The sequence below is a fragment of the Gossypium arboreum genome, chromosome 3 (assembly GCF_025698485.1).
Source record: "Gossypium arboreum isolate Shixiya-1 chromosome 3, ASM2569848v2, whole genome shotgun sequence".
Classification (NCBI taxonomy): Eukaryota; Viridiplantae; Streptophyta; class Magnoliopsida; order Malvales; family Malvaceae; genus Gossypium; species Gossypium arboreum.
In genome coordinates, this window is record NC_069072.1 from 136001082 (window position 1) to 136016650 (window position 15569).

At 34.1% G+C, this 15569-nt stretch overlaps 2 protein-coding genes and 1 long non-coding RNA gene across 3 annotated transcripts; 1 reads left to right on the forward strand and 2 right to left on the reverse strand.

Annotated features, from left to right (window-relative positions):
• Positions 1 to 237: 237 nt before the first annotated feature.
• On the forward strand, positions 238 to 3480 carry LOC108475302 (uncharacterized). The gene has a single exon (XM_017777269.2). The coding sequence runs from the start codon at positions 238 to 240 to the stop codon at positions 3478 to 3480; it is 3243 nt and encodes a 1080-aa protein (XP_017632758.2).
• A 3141-nt stretch (positions 3481 to 6621) lies between these two features.
• LOC108474618 (uncharacterized) lies at positions 6622 to 10858 on the reverse strand. The gene is made up of 11 exons (XM_017776600.2): positions 10641 to 10858; positions 10442 to 10525; positions 10120 to 10215; positions 9935 to 10010; positions 9737 to 9832; positions 9542 to 9615; positions 9334 to 9441; positions 9091 to 9228; positions 8567 to 8657; positions 7998 to 8206; positions 6622 to 7246 (listed from the first exon to the last, which is right to left on the reverse strand). Exons 1-11 carry the CDS (start codon positions 10692 to 10694, stop codon positions 7178 to 7180), a joined length of 1095 nt encoding a protein of 364 aa, XP_017632089.1. The 5' UTR covers positions 10695 to 10858; the 3' UTR covers positions 6622 to 7177.
• Positions 10859 to 13201: 2343 nt separating this feature from the next.
• LOC128290448 (uncharacterized) lies at positions 13202 to 15286 on the reverse strand. Its single transcript, XR_008280299.1, has 3 exons — positions 15143 to 15286; positions 14595 to 14678; positions 13202 to 13231 (listed from the first exon to the last, which is right to left on the reverse strand). It is a non-coding gene; the product is annotated as an uncharacterized LOC128290448 (long non-coding RNA).
• Positions 15287 to 15569: the final 283 nt, after the last annotated feature.

A 15569-nucleotide genomic window follows, 5' to 3' on the forward strand; every position in this document is an offset into this window, starting at 1 on the left:
GAATGGGAACAAATGTAGTTGATAATTTCTTATACCCTTGCTTTAAGCTTGGCCTTTTATTCGTTTTCTATGTAGATTCAACTTCTCTCTATATAAACTTCATTTCTTAATAAGGAAACCAACCCAATAAATAGAAGAAAAAGAGTTTTAGATTGAATATTTCCAAAATATTGAAACTATATTCACATTAGAAGTCAGATTTTTGTGAGTTAACTTCCGGTTATGCTTTTAGATAAGATGGGTCCTTTTACATCTTTTGTTATGGTTATTATTTTGTGTGTTCATTTAATGAATGGTCTTGTAATTGCTGATGATCATAATGTTAATGAAAATGACAATCATTTGTATGTTTCCGAGGAAACGCTAAAAGCTAAAGGAAATAGGAGGTCTCTAACACTTTTACCTTTAATAATTGGTGCACATGCATTACATCGACGTGCGAGGGCTGCTGGTAAAACTTGGCATAGTGGTGAAGGAGCAAACGCAGGAGTAGGAGGCGGATTTCAAAATAGTGGAAACATTGCTGGCACAGGAGGAGGAGGAGGGGGAGGAGGAGGTAGTGGTGGTGGTGATGCAGGTGGCGGTGGCGGTGGCAGTGGCGGTGGCAGTGGCGGTGGTATAGCTGCTGGGGGTGGTTTTGGTTTTGGGTTTAGAGGCGGAATAAGAGCAGGATTTGGTGGAAACAGGGTTGGAAGTGGTAGCACTAATGTTGGTGGAGGGGCAGGAGGCCAAGTCGAAGGTGTTGGTAATGGTGCAACTAGTACAAGTGGTAGTCTTAGCAGAACAAAGAGTAATGATGGCAAAGCTAGTGATACTAATAAGAGTGAGGCTAAAGCTGGTTTTGAAGGTAAAGTAGGAGCAAACGCAAGAGTGGGAGGTGGATTTCAGAGTAGTGGAAACATTACTGGCGCAGGAGGAGGAGGTGGTGGTGGTATGGATGCTGAAGGTAAAGTTGGAGGACAAAAAGAGGTTGGTGGAAATAGTGGTAGAAGTGGTAGCACTGGTGTTTCTGGTAAGGTAGGAGGGCAAGGTGGAGGAGTTGGTAGTGGTAGTATTGATGTAAGTGGTACTCATAGCGATGAAAAAGATAATGATGGAAAAATTAGTGCTACTAGTAAGGGTGAAGCTAAAGATGGGTCTGGAGGTAAAATAGGAGGACAAGGAGGTGGTGGTGGTGGTGGTATAGCTGGTGGGGGTGGTTTTAAGTTTGGGTTTAGAGGCGGAATGCGAACAGGATTTAGTGGAAATGGTGGTGGAAGTGGTGGCACTAATGTTGGTAAAGGGGCTGCAAGCCATGCTGAAGGTGTTGGTAGTGGTGCAACTAGTACAAGTGGTAGTCTTAGCGGAGCAAAGAGTAGTGATGAAAAAGCTAGTGATACTCGTAAGAATGAGGCTAAAGTTGGTTTTGAAGGTAAAGTAGGAGGACAAGGTGAGGTTAGTGGAAATAATGGTAGAAGTGGTAGCACTAGTGTTGCTGGCAAGGTAGGAGGGCAAGGTGGAGCTATTGGCAGTGGTAGTACTGATGCAAGTGGTACTCATAGCGATGAAAAGGATAATGATGGAAAAATTAGTGCTACTAGTAAGGATGAAGCTAAAGATAGGTTTAAAAGTAAAGTAGAAGGGCAAGGAGGTGGTGGGGGTGGTTTTAAGTTTGGGTTTAAAGGCGGAATAAGAGCAGGCTTTGGTGGAAATAGTGGTGGAAGCGGTGGCACTAATGTTGGTGGAGAGGCTGGAGATCAAGCCGAAAGTGTTAGTAATGGTGCAACTAGTACAAGCAGTGATCTTAACGGATCAAAGAGTAGTGATAACAAATCTAGTGACACTAGTAAGAGTGAGGGTAAAACAGGTTTTGAAGGTAAAATAAGAGGACAAAGAGAGGTTGGTGGAAACAGTGGTGGAAGTGGTAGCACTAGTGTTGTTGGTAACGTAGGAGGGCAAGGTGGAGGTGTTGGCAGTGGTAGTTCTGATGCAAGTGGTATTCATAGCAATGAAAAAGGTAGTGATGAAAAAGCTAGTTTCACTAGTAAGGGTGAAGCTAAAAACGGGTTTGAAGGTAAAATAGGAGGACAAGAAGGTGCAGGCAGTGGTGGTGAAAGTGGTAGCACTAGTGTTACTAGTGGAGGTGTTGGAAGTGGTACTATCGGTGCAAATGGAAAATTTAGTCATAGTGGAAAATTTAGTGCTTCTCATAATAGTGAAACTAAATCATCTCATAAAAGTGAAACTAAATCATATCATAAGAGTGAACACAAAGATACTTTTGAAGGAAATTTTGGAGGAAAAGGAAATGTCGATGGAAATAATGGTGGAAGTGGTAGGTCTAGTGCTTTTGCTGGGGTAGAAGGAAAAGGTATAGGGGATGCTAGTGTTAATGCATATGTAAATAGTGCTCATAGTAGCACAAAAAATAGCGATGGGAAAGCTAGTGCTAATAGTAAAGATAAAGTTAAAGCTAAAGTTGAAGCTAATGCTGAAGCTAATGCTAAAGCTAATGCTAAAGCTAATGCTGAAGCTAGAGTTAAAGCCGAAACTAATGTTAAAGCTAATGCTGAAGCTAAAGCTAAAGCCGAAGCTAATGCTAAAGCTAATACTGAAGCTAAAGCTAAAGCCGAAGCTAATGCTAAAGCTATGGCTGAAGCTAAAGCTATGGCTGAAGCCGGAGCTAAAGCTGAAGCTAAAGCTAAGGCTGAAGCCGAAGTTAAAGCTAAAGCAGAAGTCGAAGCTAAAGCTGAGGCTGAATCCGAAGCTAAAGCAGAAGCTAAAGCTAAAGCTGAGGCTGAAGCCGAAGCTAAAGATGAAGCTGAAGCTAAAGCTAAAGCTGAAGCCGAAGCTAAAGCTGAAGCCGTAGCTAAAGCTAAAGCTAAAGTCGAAGGAAAAAATAAAAGTGAAGCTAAAGTTGGAATAGAAGGACATGGAAAGGCAAGTGGAAATAATGGTGAAAACGGTAGCAATAATGTTAATGGCAAAGTTAGTGCTTCTAGTAAGGCTGAAGCCAAAGCTGAAGTTAATGCTCAAGCTAAAGGTAAAATAGAAGGACAAGGAAACGCTAGTGGAGATGGTGGTGGAAGTGGTAGTAATAATGTTGACGGTGGGACTGAAGGACATGGCAGAGGTGGTGGTGGTGGTCACATGCATTTTGGTGGTGGTGGTGGTGGCCACATGCATTTTGGCGGCGGCGGTGGTGGTCACATGCATTTTGCTGGTGGTGGTGGTGGAAGTGGTAGCAGTAGTGTTGATGGTGGGGCTAAAGGGCATGGTGTAGGTGGTGGTGGTGGTGGTAGTCACATGCAGTTTGGTGGTGGTGGTGGTGGTCATATGCATTTTGGTGGTGGTGGCGGTGGAAGTGGTAGCAGTAATGTTGATGGTGGGGCTAAAGGGCATGGTGGAGGTGGTGGTCAAATGCATTTTGCTGGTGGTGGCGGTTTTAAATTTGGTTTTGGAGGAAAAGTAGGAGGAGGAGGGTTTGGTGGAGGCCACTAATCCACAATCCAAAGAAAAGAAATTTTAATTACTAAATATATCATTATAAATAAGTACAATTGATTATTTGTTGTTGGTTTTTTCTGTAAAAGAGAATTTTAATCCCACATCATGTGTAAGAAATTTGTAATACGTATCTTTCTAATATCAAAGGCAATATTTATTATGTGGAAGATATTTTGTACTTTTCACTTAAATCCTAAACTTATTATATATTATAAAACAAACTAAAATATGTAGAAATGTATTTTTAAAATTTATAAACCTTTGCTTATTCCACGTGTTCTTTTTATGTCTTTCTTTCTTTTCTCCCTTCCAACACCATATTGATGACTGAATATCACCTGCCACATCAATTATCTTCAATATTCATGTGCCAAATAATGAAGATATAGGTTAAAAGCATCCCAAATTTTGATTAAATTCACCAAAAAAAACATCTAAACTAGAGTTGATCATGAGTCGAGTTGGGCTTCAATAGAATTTTTGGCCCGTTTTCTAGACTCAAGCTTGACTCAACCTAAAAATTGGGATTAAAATTTTATCTGAACCTGACCTGACTTAGGTCAAAAAAATATTACATAAGGCTCGATCTCTTTAGAAAATGTTTTCATTTTTTGTCTAAACATATTTTTCGAACCTATATTTTTTTCCAAACCCTCTCACTTTCCAGATTGACTTTCGAACCTGGACAGGTAACCCGACCCATAATCAAATCTAATCTAAATTGAGTAGTGAGACCATCTCTCTCACATTACACCATTATTAAAATCCACTAAATACTAAATTATGTCAGTAAAGTAAAAGAATGTCAAAATTTTAAAAATATAATTAATCAAATAATATGTTTTTTAAAAATGTTCAATATAAAATGCATTTTTCTATCATGGATCAAAGAAAAGCGTTAACTACTTATTACTCCTCCTCAATTTTAGATTATTTATTTTAAAAAATATCAAATAAATTAACTAAAAAATGCATTATTTTACTAGTAAAGTAAAATACTATGTAGCAAAGAATAAAAAAAATACAAGTAAACTTTATAAGGATGATTTAGGGTGGGTTTCGATGGACGATGCGTCTATTTGCGGTTAGTGTAAAAACAGCCGTGGTGGTGAGATTAAATATTATAGCGATACTGTAACTTAAGACAAAAAGTAAGCTAAATGCATCGTACTGCACTCTACTGCCCATCCAAACCCACTCTTAGTAAAATATGTTTTTAGGTAAGCTTACATTCTATCTATCAAACAACACAATTTTAAATTCTAACCAAATTATCTAAAAAAGGAAACCAAATGAACCAAACAAAATACTGTAATATATTCAATAATGTGCAAAGTAATTTTATATTCACGCAATCTTATTACCATAAGTAATCTTACAAAATACCAAACGATCCCTGAATTTTATTAATTCTCAAATTATATTCAACATACAAAACATATCCTATATATATATATACTTCAGTTACTTGGCCTCCAAACAATTTGCTTAGTCATAATCTTATTCTATAAGTTTAAGTAACCATAATATAATTAAAAGGAAAATGTCATATTTCGTACTTGCATTTTTATAAAATATCCAATGTGGTACTTTTATTTTGAAAATATCTAATGGGGTGCTTAAACTATCAATTTGTGTATTATTTGGTACCTATACTTTTTAAAATATCTAATGTGATACCTATACTTTGAAAATGTCCAATGTAGTATCTATACTTTGAAAAATCCAATGTAATACTTGAAACTATCAATTTATGTCTTATTGTGGCACTTGGAGTTAAAACTATTAATTAATGCTAAACCAATCAATTAAATTTCAATATGTGGAAAATTTTGTTTTTCCAAAATCATCAATTCCACATAAAGAATATATCATTGTTTGAAAACTGTATAAAACAAAAGGATTAAACTAAGTTAATTTTTTGTAAACCTAACTAAACTAAACCACATATAAGAATAAAAAGTAAATACTAAATTTACATAAGCAAAAACATCATTTTCTCCATTAAAGTAAATATTAAAGTCATATTCTTCAAAGAGTTTCCTATTTGAAATTAAGTTTCCTCTGTATGGAATCGATATTGCAAAATTTTTATCTTGATTTTCACCAATTTTTTTTTCAAAAACTTCACCTTCTTAGTCTAAGCTAAATCTAAACATTTCAAAGTAAAATTTGGATAATATCATCATGGCAATCAAAATTAAGTTATTCGAACTTTCATTCAAGCTAATAAATCAAGTATATAAATTTCACAAAAATTTAGGGTTTTAAAAAATTAGAGAAATTTTAAATTAAAAATTACAAGCTAAAATCTATTACTACTTTGCTCTTCAAATCTCCTTGAAGAAAACTCCCAAGCAATGGCATTGATTTTTTTTTAGGTTAAACTCGTGCTCTTTAGGTTTAGTTATTTTTTTTTCATTTAATTTAATTCTATTTTATTTTTTTGGTTTTACTTAATTTTTATATTACCCATGCGGAATTGATAATTTAGAAAAAGATCCACATGCCAAATTTTTATTGGTTGATTTAACATTTCTTAAGAGAGTTAATTTCAAGTACCGTAATAATACACAAATTGATAGTTTAAGCACCACATTGAACATTTTTAAAATATAATACTACATCGGACATTTTACAAAAATATAAATACCAAATAACACATAAATTAATAGTTTAAGTATCACATGAATATTTTCAAAACATAAATACCACAATGGACATTTTATAGAAATATAAGTACCAAATATGACATTACCCTAATTAAAATAAATAATTCAAACTCTTAAAATATCATAAATTAAAGTTCAAACTTATTCCAAAATTGATCTAGATCTTCAAAACTCATAATTCACATATTCAAACACACTACAAAAAAATTTTGCTTGCACATGCTCAAATAAAATTATGATAACTTAAACTCTCGAACTTAGATATGACACATTTCAAAATACATTGGAAAGCTAAAAGACAAAATCGACCCGTAAGTAGACAACTCAATTAAAAAATGTCCAAATCCTATCCAAAAATACATTACAAATTGGTTAATATTCCAAACCTGAAAAACAACCCCTTGAACATCCAAATGAACTGATTTTACCCCATCCAAACATGTATAAAAATGTGAAATAGACATTTGTAGAAAAATAAAAATAGGAAATATTATTAAACATACAAAAACAAAAATCCTTAACAAATCTTATTTTTATTTCTTTGAAATGACTACTTCTAACCCTGAATATCTCTCAACTTCTTAAATGAAACTCTCTTAATATATAATTGTATAGATTATACAACAATGTTCCTTATTGATGAGCAATTTTTATTACATGGAATTTCAAAGTACATTATAATTAACGAATTTAAAAAAAAAAAAAAAACATAACATTAACAACTTAGTACGTAAAGGTGCAATATTCTAAAAATCAAATGGATAAGGCATAACCTTAGTGCTTCATTCTCTCTCTCAATTGCACTCCCTTAGCCAAATGGTATCCCATATGGCCCAATTTGTACTGATGCAGCTTTTTGGGTAGCTAGTTTAACCAATCAAACATCATTGAATAACCAATGAATGAAACAGGTTTATAGATGATAAGATATCCCTAAAATTTCCCTCCATTAAAAGATAAATCATACCAGGCCGCTTCTGAGAATTCAAAAGTTCATTGTACTTTGCCTTATATCAGCTTCAGTCTAGCTTGACATTCGAGTACAAAAGTGTGTCCCTCGTCAGTGGCATATTGAGAAGGAAGTAAACCTGCAGTGGTAAAGAAAACACCTATTAATGTCATGTTTATGAACAAGAAAAGATAATCGATGGAGTAAACAGTCTTAGAGCCACAGACAATAATGTAAAGAACAGTTTCATGAGAACTCCTAAATCAGTCAACAGAATAGATAATGTGAATTTCTTGGACAATGAGAACATAGACCATAACCGTCACCACTGATGATCTAGAAAGTTTTTTTTTTTTTTTTTTGAATCTTCTCCCAAAGGGCTCTGTTGCTTTCTCTTGGATACTACCATCTTGTTGGCAATCAGTCTTCCAACCCACCAAGTCCTAAGATCTTTTTTAAAACCAGAGTCCAAAGAAACAATGAAAACCAGAACCATCAAATCTATACATATCTTAAAGGAAAAGGAAAATCCTACTCTTCAGTTGGTGCATCAGACTAAAGAATACAAAGTTCAGTAATACATGCAATGCTTTCCGGATATTGGAAGGATGAAAAGGATATTTGATAGAGACAACTCCAAGGGGAAAACATAAAAAGTAAATGTGTAAATCCAGACAAAACTTTGTCTAACATTTTCTACTGCTGGAAAAACTGGGATAGAGGAAATTTCAATGTTCCTCAAAAGGTTAAGGGCTGTTTAGTCTTATGCCATGGGATTCTAAAAATTTCACCGAACTTCAATATCACAGTTAACGCTAAAAAAGCACGCTAGAGGTCGTACCACGTAGTGTTTGGCATCCAATTTAATTAATATATAAAATGGATCTTACCCCCAAGAGAGTTGCAATGAGAAGAACAACCCCAGTTATCCAAGCAAGGGTCCTTCTAACCAGCATTTGTGCTGCAAGAGTGGTATTAAGAGAGCTTTTTGTTTCTTCCAACCAGCGCGCAGATGGACGAGAGTTGTACATCATGTTCATCAATGTTTTGGATTCTGGTTGAGGTACCCCATTAAAGAGAATAACCCCCACAATATGACCTGCCCAATCATTGTTTAGATTTATTAAATAAACTGGAAGCCAGGATTGAGAAGAATGGTGATAGAAAGACAAATGCTTTCAACAACTCAGGAGATAGGCGTTCACCACAAGTTTTGAGAATACTGTCATCAGCAAAAATGCATGCAGACTTCCACATTGGCATGTTCAGTTTCATTGTTGCAACATATGTATATATGCTTTCTTTATAAGAAGTTTCAGTGTTTCACAGTGTCCTTTGCATTTGTATACAGAAAGCATGTAAATAGGGGACACAAACTGGAATAGCTGCATATTACTCTTAATTTAGTAAAATGAAGGTCTTTTTCCAACTACAACGGAGTCTTAAACATAATACCAACCTTCATAAGTTGTCTGCAGTGAATCAAATATCCTGTTAAGTGTCGCAAGCAGAAGCCTTATTCCTTGTTTATCAAAACCATCAGTGTCATGCTGCACAAACAAAGAAATTTATTTTTTGGAAAAATTAGAAGGATTTGCAAGGAAGTAACTGATTAAGAAGCAAAGATAAACAAAGGCAGTACAGACATTAACAATGCATGAAAATACATAACTATATAGACATATTAAAAGGTTATAGCTAATCTAATAATGTAAGTTCAGCAAAGTCAAGCAAGCATGGCAGGTAAGAATGCCATTAACATGAATTAACGTGTCAGAGGGTAGTTACATATCAGTTTTAATCTAAAAGAACTGCCTTCTCTTCCTCATTAATGGATTAACGAATTTTACACATGGAAAGTGGGCTGAAATAATCTACTTGAAACAGCCACCAATATATATTCAGGCAAGACATTAATCAATAGAAACAAAATACTAATAGTTAGTATTTGCCAAATCCAAATTAAGTGTGTAGGTTTAGTACCTTAATTTCATCAAATGAACCCATTATTAACTCAGCAGGTCTACGCAAAGTCTGTGACAAATCTTCATGCCTCTCCATTGCTTTCCTTATATTGCGGTACAGAGCAAACAGTTTTGATGCAAATTCCCTGTGCACTTTCTGCAACCAATCAAAACATAAAGCTCTCAATGATGTAAATAAGAATTCAAGATAAAATACTACCAATAGTGGTATAACAGTGTCAGTCAAAAACAATTCATAAACCTTTGACATATGAAGATTCATGTTATCACCATTTGCCAAGGGAATACTCAATACTCCATCCAAGGGTTTTGTAACATCAGTAGCATATGATCCACCCAACCAAGATGCCTACACATAGATATAAAACCACTGTCACATGTGTATAAAAAAAACAATCTGGAAGAAAAACAACACAAATATCAAATAGAGCCTAGAATAAAAAACTAACAAATTCATTGATCTCTTCTTCACAGTAGTCTCCTAGTGGGTGGTCCAAAGAGATCGTGGATAACTCCTCCTCATCTGCAAGAAAATCAATATAATGAACTGCTAATGAACAGATACACTAGAGAAGAAATATAAAACGCAACAAAAGTTGTGATTACAATCTGCTAGTTTTACATCTTAACAAAAGGTCAGACACCTGGAAACAATATGTCCGCTTTACTTGAACCAAGATCAACACTATTCTTCAAGGCTTTGCTGAAGAGAGCATTCTTGGGTTCGACAACAAGAGGATCTGAAGACAAAAGAGCATTCGTTTAATCAAAAAGCAGAGGAGGGAGTAGGGGAAGAACTAAAAAGAAAAAAGAGAAAAATATACGAGAAAAAGTGAAGGTACCATCAATTCCTCCGACTTCAAACATAAAAACGGCTCGAGGTCTATCAAATGGATTAGGAATGAGAACCTCATTCAGCTGCAAAAAGCATGAATATCTTTAAACCAAGTCTTCTACAATATATACACACACATATATATGGAATATTAAAAAAGAACTATCCGGAACTGATAACTAAAAGAGTGACCTTAGATGAACCAGAAGCTGAAAGCGTTACAGTTGGGGCAACACCAAGCAAGACTGATACGGCTGCACCAACTTCCGGTAATAGCATTAACTCCGACTGTTAAAAAGTTATCAGTACAATCTTTATTATTAACTAATTCAGAAAATAATAATAACAAAAACAAAAAAGATGTCATACATAGTATTAAGACAGAAGATTCTATACAAATTTAAAAAATTTCTGGTCAAATTAAACTAAACCATCCATAATCCCCTTGATTCTTAAAATTCGCCATAAAATTACAAATTAATGAATTGAATTAGAGGGAAACGTTTTTAAAAACCTGAGCGAGATCGTTGGTGGATTGTGCGCGAAGGAATTGATGAGTTGAACTATCAATGAAGAAAACGGATCCATTAGATTCAGCCTACAGCAACAAATCAGCAAAAGAAAAAATTCAAATCAATTAAAAAGAATTTATTACTATTAGATCTAAATTGTGAGCGGAATAAATTGAGAGCGAAAGGAAAAATAGAGAAAACCTTAGAAAATGAGAAGAGAAGTGAGGAAATTAGGAAAAGATGGAAAATCTTCATTATAAGAGGATAGATTGTTGAGAGAGTGAAAAAGAGTGTTTCGCGATCAGAAGATGAAACGAAGCAGACGAGCTCGAAGGGAGTGTTTTTTTTTTTTTTTAATCGTTCAAAGCGACGCCGTTTGTTTAAGGAGATAAACCGGCGTCGTTATCTTATTGGGCTGAGCGGCTGGGCTTTTCTCCGGCATTTAGAGGTCTAGAGATGACTTGGTCTCCATGACGATACCCCGAGTTATTGCCTAAATCTTTGTCCCTGGCCTTGTCAAAATTACTTAAGTAGTATCTGAATTTTTTTTAAATCAAGTTGATACTTAGAATAGTTTTAGATATACTGTATGTTTACATGTAATTAGTGTAAAAAATAACGGTGACGGTAAAATTAAATATTATAGCAATATTATAATGTGAGACAAAGAATAAGTTAAACGTACCGTACCGCACTGCACTCCACCCAAAACCACCTTTCAATTTGCATTCCATCACCCAAGATGGTAATTCCACATTAAGATCGTTAATTTTTACTGATGTGACATTGATAACTAATTCAATGGTTACACGTGATAACCTCTCAGTATGTCATGTGATAGACATGAATTAAAATTTTAAAAATATTTAAATGAATAAAACAATTATATTTTTTATTCAAATCAAGAATGAATAAAATACTTCTTTGAGATTTGTTGAAAAAAATTCAGATGGGAATTTCAAGAGGATGTGAGATGGCTAGAAAAGGAAGAAAAATAATTTTGTATATTCCTCGAACCATTGAATAGTTATTCATTAGAGATGGTACTGAATTGCTATTCAGTGTTTTTAAGGAATTAACTTGTAATGGCTATTTAATGGAATAAGTTTTAAGACAACCAAACACTTGAATGGTTTTGCTATTGAATACGGAAGGAATGACTTTGCCATTCATATGAACCAAACATGCTGTAATTGATACTTGACTTTGAAAATAGTAAGTTAAAAAGGGTATCTTTTTAGGTACCTACCATTAAAATTTTTATCTTATCTAATTGGATTGTGCCAAGTGTATTAATGAACCACTAATATTGCAGCATGTGTATTAAAAAGAAAAAAAAATCATTTAATTTAAATTATTTTTCAATTTCCTTTTAATATTTATCAATTAAAAATAATTAATCAATTCAGTTTTTCAATTTTCTTTTCTTAGTTTTTTTTTAGTGATTGAAACGAAATAAGTTTTCGATTTTGATTGAAATCTTGATTCAAAATTAAGAAATTGCTAAGAAATTAATGGAAATTTAGTTTTTCTTTTTTAGAAATTATTATGAATTTTGTGTTAGTGTTTATATTGTGTTTAGCATATTATTTGTGGGTGTGCTTCGTATCTATCGAACTCTTTGCAGACACTTAGAACGACGAATGATGAACTGAAGAGGGCCCAAAACAGACCTGACATCACAATGAGGAGCGTCAGGACAAAGCGACAACATTGAAACGATGAAGTAGAGACGACATTACGATAAAGCGATTCTCGACGTCACAACATATTAAACTCTGCTATCTTTTCTCAATTAAACTTTGATTAGTGTAGGAATATTTTAGTCATATTAGTACTTTAATATTAGTCTATTTAAAGGGTCTTTATAACCCTGTTTAAAAGGTTGATAGAATATCTCTTACATAAGATTTAATAGAGAGTTTTTGGGTTTTGCTCATTAAGGTTACTTTATTTGTAACACCCCTCGCCCGCATCCGACGCCGGGACGGGGTTCGAGGTGCTACCTGACTTTTACTAACACTTCCATACTAAACAGGGCTATGAAATCTCAAATAATTAAAAACTTTTCTTTTCACATGCAATTTGTCCCTTATGCGAGCTTACGAGGCCCAATACATGCATTCGGGGCGGTTCGGGACCCAATCGAGAACTCATGAAAAACTTAGAAAAATCTCTTGCGTTAAGGCTTCACACGCCCATGTGCTCGGCCGTGTGGCGAAATAGTCTAATTATCAAGCCTTTTGTCACTCTCACACCACATGCATAGATACATACTTATCCAATAACATACAACGTGGCATAAATGAGCTCTTAAACATCTACAAACATGATATGCTCAAGTTATTTTCTTATGTAATAAATATTATAGAATTTGCCCATATCATTACCACATACTAGACATAACTATCATTACATCACAAACCATTCATGAAGCATTATTAACTATTTACCAATCACTTAATCCTGCATTAGTTACTAGCTCATCCATGAATCTCAATTCAATGTCTAGGCATACATGTTGTAAGCCACATTACAAGAGATAATAACATACATGCATAAGAATAATCATATGGGCCCATAATGTCATTAGCCGACATAGGCCAATTTACATGACTAATACTACCTTAATAACAAGCCAATGCCTTTGGCTAAATCATAATATTACATACTCACATTAAAACCCTATACATGCCATAGACTCAATCACTTGAGTTTACTTACTCGATAACGTTAACTCGATAGGGTGATAATATCTCTGACGGCCTCCAACCCGAGCTAACCTGGAAACTCTAGAAAACATGGGAAAGAAGGGGGGTAAGCTTTCGCTTAGTAAGTTCATATGAAAACAATAAGCAACTCATTAACTTGTTTTATCAATGTTTACAACATATTTTCAAGTTCACTACAAGCTGTCTTTCTGAGCAACAGTCACTAAATTATTTATATCTGGAGCTACGAAACTCGAATTAAGTTCCGTTAATTTTTCCTGAAACTAGACTTATTTTCCTTTCTTCCATATATTTTCCAGAATTTTGGTTAAGCCAAATGGTACAGTTTATTAGTTAAAGTCTCCCTGTTTCAGGGTATGACCACTCTGACCCTGTGCACTACAAACCGAATTTCTCCTGTACAAAATTCCAACGACCATTCCGTTTATTTCTCATAAAAATAGACTCAATAAGGAATCCATTCATGTAAGGTATAACTCTTAATAATTTTTGTACAATTTTTGGTGAATTTCTAAAGTTAGAACAGGGGATCTCGAATTCATTCAGACCCTGTTTCACAAGAATTCAAATATCAAACAATATGGAATTCTTTTTCTTCCTCTGTTTCTTTCATATGAAAATAGACTCATTAAGCTTTAATCCCATATTTTATTCTGCCTCTAACTCATTTTCCACTATTTTTAGTGTATTTTCAAAGTTACACTACTGCAGTAACTCAAATCTATCAAGGCTAAATTACTCATTCATGATCTTACCACCTTATCGTTGTTGTATCTATTTTCAACCCGAGGGTTAAGTACATACCTGTCCAAAATATCCATTTCACAATACTTACCAATCGTCACCTACATCTTAAGTGTTCTTCCATTCCACTAGAAATTTTACCCGTTGAACACATCGAATATAACTTCGGATACATGGATAATTTGCACATAAGTGCCATATTTGTAGCCAAGCTACCATGTAACCCGCCCATAAGTGAACTCGGACTCAACTCAACGAGCTCGGCGTTCGCATCCGTAAGTGAACTCGGACTCAACTCAACGAGTTCGGATGCCTAGTTACATCTCACGAACTCGGACTCAACTCAACGAGTTCGGACATTCCACATCCATAAGTGAACTCGGACTCAACTCAACGAGTTCGGATGCTCAACCATTCTAGTGACATGTCACTTGTATCCTAATCTATTCCTAAGGTTCAAACGGGATTTTCCTCGAACACGTCTCCTTGCTATCTTCCGTAAAATACCGAAACCAATACTCGGTAGCACTTTATATTTAACAAATAATACACTTAATTTGCATTTTATTCGAAAATAACCACAAAGCATATATTTCATAATAAAATTCAGCATAACATATAATTAACATCAATAACTTAAAAATAACCATTATGCTACATTATTTACACATGAACTTACCTCGATACCACAAATGTGAAAAGGACGTACTCGTCCATAAATCGATTTCTTTCCGTTCTAGGTCCAAGTCTCAATTTTCATCATCTATAACATCACATTTAGCCTACCAATCAGTCACAATATTCATATGGGTCTAAAAATCATATTTTTACAAATTTTCATTTTGACCCCTAAACTTTTGCATATTTGCATTTTTGCCCCAATGCTCGTAAATTAATTTTTATTCAATTTCTATAAGGTTTAAAACATGCTGAACATTTTTCTCTTCTATGGCAACTCCAAATTTTCACTAATTCACACACTTATGACCAATTTATAACTTTTACAATTTAACCCTTTTGACATTTTTACGAAATTCATTGAATAAAACTCATATTTAACACATCAAACATTCATTATCCACTATAAATCATCAAAACACAACCATATCATGAATGGGTAAATTTTTAAACTCTAATTTCTCTTCAATCAATTGGTAGAAATAGAAAATTTAAGCTTCGGGGATCTCAAAAATACGAAAATCATTAAAAACGGGACAAAAACCGTACCTATATAATCCGTAGAAGCTTGGCTGAATGGAGCTCATCCATGGCTGCCATTTTCAGTTCTTTCCCACGGTTGAAGAAGAAAGAATGAAACAAGCTATCATTTGTCTTATTAGGTTATTTTAATTAATTTACAAAATTACCCTTTTTATTTCAACCAAATTTCAAAAATACCAAACAAATATCCATTCACTAACTTATTAAAGGAATAATTGTCACATAAGGACTTTCAATTTGAAACTCATAACAATTAGGCACCTCATATATAAAGAACTCAACTTTTGCACTTTTTACAATTTAGTCCTTTTGACTAAATTGAGTGCTCAAACGTCAAAATTTTCGAATGAAATTTTTACGAAATATTTTCATAAATTTATAGACTATAAAAATATAATAAAAATAATTTTTTTTTCGTCGGGTTTGTGGTCCC